This window comes from Eurypyga helias, unplaced genomic scaffold (assembly GCF_000690775.1).
Source record: "Eurypyga helias isolate BGI_N326 unplaced genomic scaffold, ASM69077v1 scaffold9567, whole genome shotgun sequence".
Lineage (NCBI taxonomy): Eukaryota > Metazoa > Chordata > Aves > Eurypygiformes > Eurypygidae > Eurypyga > Eurypyga helias.
The window spans coordinates 21,196-32,193 of NW_010263675.1; the positions used below are offsets into that span (position 1 = coordinate 21,196).

Consider the following 10,998-nt stretch of genomic DNA (forward strand, 5'->3'; position numbering starts at 1 on the left):
GCTGGTGCTGGCAGCGCTGCCCGGTGCCACCAGCACCTCAAGCCCCCGTGGTCTCTCCTCCATCCTCTGAAGCCCCTCAAGCCAGGCTCCCGGGGGCTCTGCAAGCTGCTCATCCCCAAGGATTTTCCTGCAGATTAATTTCCCGGTCCATGGGACACATTGCTCCATCTGGAGCCTCCCGCAGAAGGGCTGCACGTTGGTGGCATTGGGAATAGCTCTGTGCCGTAAGCCTGGAGACCACTTTTCTGCAGAGGGCACAAAGCTGTAGCATTTCTGGAGTAGTGAGAGAAATCTGGAGCCAGAGACCCGCACTCAGGAGTGCAGAAGCTAATTCTCTTCCCCTCCTTATCGCACCCCAACCCTTCGCACCCCGGAGGTGCTGCCGAAGAATGCTCTTGGCTTCCAAGACTCCTACACCAGGCTGGCACAGGGTGGACCCAAGTCACCTCTGGCTTTGCCGTCCAAACAGCATCTTTTGGGCAACGTTCCTAGGAGTTTGGCTGCCGAGTGCCATGACCGTTCCGCCCTGTCCTCGCCATGTCCTCAAGGACCTCTGGATTTCAGCTCTGGCCCCTCTGGTCTCTGAGTCATGCACACCAGCTGCACATAATGTCACAGTAGCTGCAGCCAAACATACCCGGGGGCCGCGTCAGTGCCCACGCTGTCACATCAACCGACTGTTCAAAGGGATGAAGCACGCAGGCACGACGGTTACAGCTAATTCCCCATCCTCCAGCTTATTCACCAGGCTCAAATGGTGCCAAGAGCAGATTCTGCTCCCGGGGACTTCGCAGGGAACACCCAAATACATTTTAGACCCGAGCACAATCGGCTGCGATTTCCCAAAGCCTCTGCGGTGGCTGCGCTCTTTTTCCACTGAAGCTAATGAGGGGAAAAAACAGGCAGAAAGAGACAAACAACCCCTCCCGCTGCCTTCAAAGCGAGTCGAGCTCGGGAAATGCTGAGAGCTTTTGGAAACCTCGCCCGCCACCAAGGTCTGCCACGGCAAACAGGTCCAGGACGTGGCTGCCGGGGTAATGGCACGGATGGCTACTGCTGGGCGGCATTTGTGGGTCCATTCAAGCACAGGTTTCATACACATGAAACAAGGAGCTGTTTGGGAGCCACGGTCCTTTTGTTGTCTGGTGGGAGAATAATGCTTCCTGTATTGAAACTGTCCCCTTTTTCCAAGATCAAGAGGATCTTGAAAGTGTCTCCGCTTTCTCAGTCAAACCCACGTGGGTGCAGATCTCCCCAGACCCTCTTCCCAGGTACCCTTGATCCAAGTTACCAACCAGATCTACCCCACGGTCCATCCCTTGTGGGAAGATGGGAGCAAGCTTGGCCCTTTGGCTCCAGGCTCCGGCTGCTGGAGGTTGGAAACATCTGGCACAGCTGGCAGGACCTTTTCAGTGCCATGCAGATGCCGCAGCCTGGCGCAGCAGCCAGCAGCGGGCATGGAGCGATGTCCCAACCAGCCAGAGCAGGAGGAGAAAGGCCGTTGTGGGAGGCAAGCCACTGTCCATCAGCGTGGTCCTCCTGGTCCCTGCCTCCTAGTCCCCCTGCTCCAGGTCACAGCACATCTCCTTGGTGGCTCTCAGGCCTTTGGCACCCCTCGGACACGTTTCCTTCCGCACCTCGGGAATGTTGCCAAACCTTTCGGCTCCTTGGCAACGACTGGGGATCATTTATAATGACAGGAATGAAATGAGCAACTATTTCGAAGCAAATGGGGAACTAAACAATTGTCAACATGGATCACATGAAATGGATCTTGTGCCAGACTAATTTTATTGCATTTTTTTGGGCAGGAAAATAAGAAAGTAGATGAAGAAAAGGCAAGGCATGGCAGAGAAGATTTATTCAGGCTTCAGTTTGACTTTTCAGAAGAGGCTAGTAAGCAAAATTCAGAGTGTAGGCATCCACCCCAGGATAACTACCTAGATTGAAAGCTAGTCAGCAAGCAGGAGGCAGATAAAAATCAATGGCAACAAATCATCGAGGGGAAATTATCAACTGAAATATCCCTGTGTTCAGCTTCGGAATCAGTTGTCCTCAGGCTCAGGAGCCCTCAGATTCTACAAGACATCCCAATCCAAAGAGCCCACCCAAAAACTGCAGCTAAACCCAGAGCAACCATTGGGACAGGCGAGGAATTGCTAAATGCTCCTTTGTAGCAGCCAGTACAGACCAGTATTGAAGGCGAGAACCAAGATTAACTGGTCCCAGGCAACGGGGGAGGCTTTTGACAAGTGCTGACAGGCAGGAGCGAACACAAAATCCATGGAAGTCGCTCAAGAAAACCGCAATTCTCACCTGGGGTTGGACGGTGCCTAATTAACGGCGTTGCTGCTAATGTCATCGTTGGACTGCAATTAATGACCGAACACAAATAAATAGGGGACGTACAGATGGACCTTTGTGAGACGCCAAGTTAGTGTTGGATTCCTTGTTGTTTTGTCAGAGGAGCCCATGCCTGTGGTTTTTATGATTGATAAGCAAACAAGAGAAGACACAGACAATGGCAAAGAGTTGACTGTAGCCTGGGATGGGATTTAGCTCGAGAGGCTGGAAAAAAGGCTCCAAACTTTTGTTGTTGTTTATCTATTCTGTCTGGAAAATTTAACAGCAAGTTTGAAGTTAAACCAACTTTGCCAAAGGAAAAAAAGAAAAAAAGAACAGAGAATTCAAAGAGGAGGCAGAGCCTTTGGCCCAAAAGTTTCCTTCCAAATCACTAAGTCTATAATTGCAAAAGAAAAACCACTAAATCTCAATATCTATTTGCACAGCTCATTAGCCAAGGGCTCACACTCAGCAAAGAGGGAGGGAAAAAAAAACCCCAACCCTTCAGCACCAAGTGGATTTGGGGAGTTGCTATGGAAACCGGGCCTTCGCAGCCGCATCTCGCAAATCCCTGCTCAGATGGGTCCGTCCGTCCACCCATCCACAGGCTTCCCCAGGACATAATTTTTTAAAGTCCTCTACAAAAAAAACTCCGGCGTAATGTATGAAATATATAAATATATAATCCGTGTAACTCATTCCCCTGTTATTTCTCTCCCCCAAACATAACATTATGTCAGACATTCGACCTGCTGTGCTACCGGGACAACATGATTTACAACGTGAAAAGGGAAAACCTAAATCATCACGTAATGAAAACATTAAAGTTAATGCATCACAAGTGAGGAATTTATTACCATTAACTCCAATAAACAGTTATAAACCACCCGTCCTTTCCTGTCCACGCGCAGGGACACGGGCGCGGGGACTTCATTAAGCTCAACTTTCTTTTCTTCTTCACTAGACCGCTCATGTGTGCTCCAACCGGCCACCATTTATTGTTAACTGGACTGGCTCATTTTCCGGGGCCTGGCGAAGGTTTGAAGGCCTCATCCATTTCCTTCCACGGGTGGCTCGGCGCAGACAGATGGAATAGGAAAGTTCACGAGACGTGCAGCTCGATGAGTTTATTTAAACGCCGCTGAAATATATGCTTTGACAAAAGCCAACCCTCGCCCTGGCCCTGTACGTCGTTACTCAAAGAGGCTGATGGATAAGTAAGAACATATGGGCACGCTGTGCGGTTACACTGGACACCGGCTTACCTCAGGGTGCATTTGGCCAAATATTTGCTTCTCACTGATGTTACACCACCACCTTGGAAACCAAAGCCTGACATCTGAAGCCTTATCGAAATCCCCCAGTGTGGGGCAGCATGGCAGGGCTGACTGGGCCCTGCGTGGGACCGTCTCTCCCCGTCCCCGTTTGCACTGCAGTGGCTTTCAGGAGGGGTCCTGGGGGGTTTTGGGGATAGAGTCATGGGGATGCAATAACAGGCACCACCATCCACTTATTAATTATTGCCTCAATCCTGAGATCTTTGCACAAAAATACCCCTGGCTCCAGCAGGAGCTGCAGCTCGGGCCCAGAAACTGCGCTGGTGGGTTCGTTATGGCAGAGCTGCCAACGAGGACTGCGACGAGAACACGCTTTTACCCCAGTGCTCAAACGGGACCTGCTCCCCTCGCCACGTCCTGGTCCTTGCAGTGCCCGTGAGCTCGAGCCAGGACCCCACCGCAGCTGTATGACGGTCCCTACGATGGATGGCCAGTGCCACGCGTGTCCCCACTCTGAACATTTGGGGGGGTTAGAGATGCTTCTCCTCTCCTCAGGGTGAGCTGAAAGCAAAGCAGTGGAAGAGTGGGGATGGAATGTGGCATCCGGGGGACCTCGGAGCCAGCAGCAGGCACAGCCCTGCCTCTGCATGCTCAAGCTGGAGCCCTTCTCCTCCTTGGTGCTCCCTGAGCCAGCACCGGCGGTGATGGATGCGGGGTGCAGCTCAGCAACGCTCGCTCCTTCTGCCAGGAGGAAGATTGCTCAGCCATTCTCCGGCCTCATTAAACACCCACTTGTGGAGCTAACGGGACCAAATACAAAATCCAAGAGATTTGCAACATCCATTTCTCCTAATTCCCAAGCGAATTCCCTACCAAGAAGTTTCCCACTGGAAATATTTTACCATCTTGAATTTCCTCGGGAGTTTTGGACCAACGTCATGTCCACCCTGTACTGGTCGGACGTCTTTCCGACTGTGAGCACGATGGTTTGGGGCCAACCCCAGAAATCCCTCTTGGCCTTTCTCTCCAAACAGGACCTGGAATGGCTCAGGCACTCAGGGCAGAGATGTCACAAGGCTGTGGCACCCCAAGAAGACACCAAGTACAGCACACCTGGGCCTTTCCGTGTCCTCCAGCACCAGGGTCCCTCCACACCTTTCATCCATCCATCCATCCACCAGGAACAAATGATGAGGACAAAGGGAACCAGAGAAACAGCCAGAGGTGGGAATGCCAAGAAGGGACTCAAGCAGCAAACCCCACAGCAGGCCGCTGGGCCGTCTGCTGGGGCTCCGAGGGGGATATCGGCTTTGAGGGGCTGAACTGCATCATGTTCCGGCATCCTGCTGTACCTCCCCGCTGAGCTCTGCCATCCAGCATCGTGACACCGTGCCCAAGAGCTGCTCGACCCGAGCCCCTCACTGCAGCCACAAATCAGTGCAGGAAAATTCCCAAAGGACAGGCAGGATTTTAATTTACAGGGTCTCGGCGAGGCTGCAGAAAGACCGGGCACCTGTTGGCTAAAGCCCATCCTACGGCTTAGGCCTTTTATTCCTATAAAAATTCTGTAGCACATAATCGTCAGCCTTGACACAAACGATTCCTATAGATCACTGCGGAAAATCGAGAGGATTTAAGGAGAGAGGAGGGTTAGGAAAAAGTAAAACAAACGATGTGCAATTTTTCAAGCGGAAACAATGGCAATATGAAGATATATAGGTGTCAGCTATTCTGTAGGAGGCAGGAGGCTGTGCTCTTTTACCTCTTACAGTGTCACTCTCATGACCTCTACCATTTGAAATGCTTTGATTCCACCTTGCCCAAGGGATCTCTGAACGCCGGGGAAGAGATGAGGAATGCCCGCGCCTGACCTCACCTCCACATTGTCTAACGACTGACGGCATAAATCAGTTTTTCCCCTCCGCAGACCCGAGTGTCAAGAACCCATGTGAGAAGGCTGGAAATATTAAATGATTTCCCTGCGGGTTTTCATTGTTACTTGGTTTCTCTCCTGTAACTGTAGAGCTGTGTTTCACATGAAGAACAACTTTCCCTTGAGACCTCAATTTGTGTATAAAATGAAGGGGAGGGGGTGGGGAGGAGGGATGCTGGCAGCAGGAGGAGCACGACGAAATCCACAGCCCAAACTTGCTGTGTTCGTCCTTCCTGGCCTCGTGCAAACCAAAACCGTGGCGAGTCCAGTAAAGAGAGATGAAGAAGAGGTCAGTGAGGCTGCTCATGTAAGGGGTAGGACAGACAGGGACGGGGGGCAAGACAGACTGGGACTGGGGACCAGGTGTGTCAGCAAATCCCGGAGAAAGAATAAAACCAGCCAAGGGGTCTCACTGTACCTTGGCATGTTACCACCACGGGAAGATGCCCAGCTCCAGGGATGAAGAGGGATCACAGACCTCACGGAGGGTACTGGAATGCATGGGGATGCATCTGCAGGGGATGGAGAAGCACAGCTGACGCGGGCACGGTGAGTGCACGAGCGAGATGCTTTGCCCTGGACCTTCCCCTATGGGTATCTTTCTGTTTCTCTGACCCTGACACCAACCTGCTGCCACAGTCTCCCAGATCATGGAATGGCAGGCCAGGGGGAGCCATTCCGCTGCCTCCTCCTCAGTCAGAGTATTCAGCACCCGAATTGGTCATCCCAAGAAATGAGGGAGTTATTCCCAAACTACAAATGGATTTATTTCTCCCAGGCACTCTCCAGCCTGGTGCCACCCCAGAAGAAGCCTCTTCTGCAGCCAAACACCCTCCCAAGCACTGGAGGCGGCAGAGAGAGATTTTAAGAGATAAGGGCTAAGAGCGGGGCAGGCAATGGCTCTGGAGCAGGAGCAGGCAGCCGGCAGAGACCACCAGACGACTGACGGAATCAAGTTCTGAGCTACAGCTTGGGGTCTGCACCCCAGAACTGGCAGCAGAACAGCTTAACCCCCCTCCTGACCCTGCTTGCCCAGCCAGGATGGGCTGGGGGTTCCTTGGTGAGCTGGGCCACGTTGGCTGGTTTTAGTCTCGCTTTCATGCCCGCAGCAAGCTCAGAAGCTAACGAGAAGTCCTGGGGAATCGGATCAGCTTCTTTTAGGCATATTTAAGCAAGCTCTTGGCATCATTTCTCTAGGAAGCAGGCGGCCTACCTTGACCTGGCCACTGATGCCGAGACCCTCATTAGCTGCTGCTTAGTGATTCCCAAGCCTAAAACCCCACCAAAAAGCTAAGTGGGATCATTATTCCATCATTCAAACACAGCATCGCTCTTTAAAAATGAATCTTGCAGGTAATGAGTCCTAACTGTTATTTGTAATTTAGCCACTGGTTTGTCTCATCCCAAAAAGTGTTTGAGGAACCATGGAGGTCAAAATCTCCCTGGCACCGCTGCCCTTGCAGCCCCAAACCACACTGCCGGACCGCGCCGGTGACACCCCTCGGCGACGGGAAGCGCCGTGGTGGCCCTAACGGGCACAGACTGTTTGCTAATGGGCGCGATGGCTGTGGGTTAGGACTGCATCCAACCAAACCAGAGGCAAACCAAATCCCCAAGCTCCCCGGCAGGGTTTAAAGGGCCAAGTTTGAGGCTGGAAATCGCCGTCTCATCCGTGTGGCTCCTGCAGTGATAAGAAAGGTCCTTGCCAGGGCTGGAGGCAGCGAGTGGGAGGAAGCCACCCTTCCCGTATTTATTCAGCTCTTACATTTCAAACAAGCAGCCTGGTTCTCCCACTTCCCTTTCATCTAGGCTCAGGTCTATTTTTTCCTTGCTTCCTACTTCTGAGTAATTGTTAGAAAAGTAAAATCAACAGGTCGTAAAATGATAAAAGCACGTTCCTTGGTAAATCCTCCCCTTGGGCTCACTTCTCCTCTCGTTTTACACTGATAAAATGCCCCTGCCTTCCCTGGAGCCCTCTTGATTTACATCACATACCTTGGATTACGTTGGAAACGTTGATTTTCTGATATCAACACAACATGAATCTAGACACACCCAGCCTAGCTGCTAGTCAAATAAATCAGGAGCAGAGCCAGGAATAGCTTATATACGAGTAATAGAGCTTCAACTACACCATACTGATATGGTGAGAGCAATCCAACCTCCTTAATGTAGATAGTTATATCCAAATAAAGGTGCTTTATGTCAGTATAAATTATTCTCTTCCCATTTAGGGATGCCTTTTTACAAAATGAATGTGCTGGAGCAACTGCCAATCTGGATGCAGATATATTGTTTAGAAAAAAAAACAAACCCACTGGCAAACCCTCCCTGGAATGCAAGCTGGCGTTTGACGGCTCCTTCTCCTAGATCCAACACCTCGGGGTCTCCCCAGCCCCTCGGGACACGGTGCTGTCCCACTCCAGCTCCCCCCCATGCAGATCTGATGGGGATCTGCTGAAGGCAGCGGATTTGGGTTTTTTTCCCCCCAAACCTGCTGCCTTTTCTGATGAGTCACCCCCAGTCTGAGCGGGTCAGGACCTCCTTTGCTAGGAGGCACTGAGTGCTTCGCACAACGGGAGCGCAGCCAAGAGGAGACGGGGATGCAGACGCCTTTGGGAGCCACCACCAGAAGGGAGAGATGATCTCCAGAGCCGCCAAATGAATTTCAGACCAACCTCCGGATTATTTCTGCACAGCTGAGGCAATCTGTACTGACAGAGGCTTTGTACCACATGCTTTTGTTCCGCCCTAAGTGCCTTACACTGGTTTTTAGCGTCTTGTCTGTCCACAGCCACAATTAAACACATGTGTAGATGAGGAGTGGGACCAGGAACAAGGGCCTGATGCGGGACAAGATGGGTGGAGCGGGAGCCCGACGTGACCACGTTCCCTCCGCAGCATCCCAGGACCTGGGACTGGATGGCCAGGACGCAGGAACCCCTCCCTGCAAAAGAGCTTCTGACCAGATGCTCTGGCTTTTTATCTGAGGGGTTTTTTTCCTAAGATGCAAACTCTGCAATATTGAAAGGACTTGAGAAATTTCCAGGCGCCTTCTGGTCTCTGTCGGAGAGCGGGGCTTTGGGAGCTGGGCTGTATTCCCACTCTGAAGCCTGCCACCTACGTTAGCAGCCTGGGGTCCAACTGTGGATCCCTTGGCTAATTCCCTAGGCTTTCTCCTACAACCAAGGGGAGAAACAGGCCTCACTCCCTGCTGAGTACAAAGAGTGCCTGGGGTGCGTAGCAGGTGATGGGAATAATTCCTGCCCCCAATTCCCCCTGCCATTCCCAAGACTCAACTTCATCGCTCCCGGTGCAACTCCGGGAGGAGACGGAGCAAGGGCACGGGGAGCGTCTGGAGCTCATTAGAGGATCCTGCTTTGTGCTGGTCTGGGACAAAGATGTTTCCTTTTAAAGCCTCGGGCTCCCGCGGGCAGGAGCCCAAGTGATGAAAGCAGCTTTCTGGGTGGCGGCAGTCCCGGCGGAGATGCAGGAACCGGAGCCCTGGGTGGGTTGATGTAACTCAAAGTGATTTAAATGGCCAATTTTCATGATGACTTAAATCATCGGGCAAGACGTCTTGATTGAAATAATCCATTTTACCGTTGTTTTGCATTTGTACATTTTACTCACTTTCTTAAGGAAAGCTGGTAACCATTAAAACACGTTGATAAAGTTCGTTTTATGGTAAATTTAACATTTCTCTTAGCTAACCAGCAGAACACATTATTTCTATGCAAAAAGATTTTAGTCATTATGTAGCTTAACAAACATTTATTTGGGTACTTAAATTGCGTATTATGTTACAAACTGGTGAAAGATGCAGTTTTTAGGAAGTGATTATTAACTTTTAGTCACAGCTGATGTTAAACGCTCTATGGTCTGAGACTGAAATTCAAATAAAAATATACCAAAGCAATGTTTTGAATTTTATTGGCAAAATAAATTTACTTTTAACTTGATGGATATATGAGGGGGAAAAAATTCAAATCCCATTAAATGTAAAGCTGATTTATTTAACAAAGGAAGTATTATCAGTAGCGATGGGATGGAGTGTAAGGCTCCTGGTTATCACATCGTCCAGTTGGCTGATCTCATCCTCCTAAACCTTGTCTCCCCCTTATGAATTTTGAACAGAACCAGGGGTTGCCTTTCTCAGCCTTCCAGTATATCAAGTTAAGGAAAGTATTCTCCCCACGCCTCTGTGATGTGAAGTCTGGTTTAGGACCTTTCAGAAATCCTGGGACTCATGGGACTCTCCAGTGCCTTGCTCAAGACTTTGGCAAGCACTAGGTTTCGGTGGGTTATGTATTTTCTTTTTGAGTCCTAACAATTCTTTTAAAGCTTCATTTTTAAGGACAAAATCTTTGGATTTTTAAAACGCACCCATCAATTCACTGCTCAACAGCCTTGTGACAAACCCCACAGTGCCCAGCGAGGCTCAGCGTGGCTCAGTACCTAGGGCTGGGCAGGGCTGGCTTCCCAGGGAGAGCATCCCGCAGCCACAGCCCCTCAGCACCACTCGCACCGGATCCAGCTCCTGGCACAGCCGCCAGTTGAGCAGGAGACCCCCAAACCCCATGATGGGGTGCAAAGATGGAGCATCGCCTTCCTTTGCCCTCCCCCAGCTGCAAGCGCCAGAACAACCAAGAGCCGGGGCTGTGTAACCCGGGATTTCCCACCTCATTTTTCCCAACCCGTCACTGTTATTCCAGCAACTTCCATCTCCTGACTGCTGTGGTTTAACCCCCCCTTTCTACTTCCCGCTCCCCAACTCCTTCCGGGGTCTGGCACCCCGAGGCGAGGCTGACACAAGTAAATCTGGTGTCTGTGAGTCCTCCCAGGCTCCCACCTCCCACGGTCCTGGCTTGGCTGGGCATGGAGCCATGCGGGAATTGGGAAATGGGGAAGCATCCCTGCGAGCTGTGGCTTGCTCGGGCAGAGGAAGAGCACTCTGCGTGCGCTGCCGTGGGAGGAGGATGCTCGAGGCTCCGGTGTTGGGTGATACGGGGCAATTAGATTAAAGTATCTTCCATTAGCGAAGAGTGAGAGTTTGCTAAGTGTGGTATCTGTTAGCCCAGAGTCATAACAAACCCACAGATAAATGAAGTGCTGGTTACTCCCTTCAAAAAAAAGGGAAAAAAACCAGCAAAAAAGAGCAAGCTGCTTCCTCTTGGAAAGGCTCAGGGCTCCCGAGTCCCGTGCCTAAAAATTCAAGTGTCAGTGCAGTCCCTCCCTGCCAACAGATTTCTAGAAAATCAGCGTATTTAATAAAAAATTAAGGGAGTGTGTTAAAGGGAGGCAGCTGGGAAATGATAAAAGATGGGACAAAATTTTTAGGGAGCCCTGAATCACAGCTGTAAAGCATTGCACAGGGGTGTTTGCTGCTGGGCATCACCATGGCAGGGACCCGGGGTGCAGCAGCCCTGCACAGCCTCCACCCCG

General features: G+C 51.1%; 1 protein-coding gene across 1 annotated transcript in view; it reads right to left on the reverse strand.

The window, feature by feature from the left end:
* Positions 1–10,135, reverse strand: part of SKAP1 (src kinase associated phosphoprotein 1) — a gene marked incomplete at its 3' end in the record, with an annotated part of 29,536 nt that extends 19,401 nt beyond the window's left edge. The window contains exon 1 of the mRNA XM_010156131.1: positions 10,012–10,135. Within this exon, the coding sequence (XP_010154433.1) occupies positions 10,012–10,135 (124 nt within the window). The remainder of the gene's footprint in view (positions 1–10,011) is intronic.
* Positions 10,136–10,998: the final 863 nt, after the last annotated feature.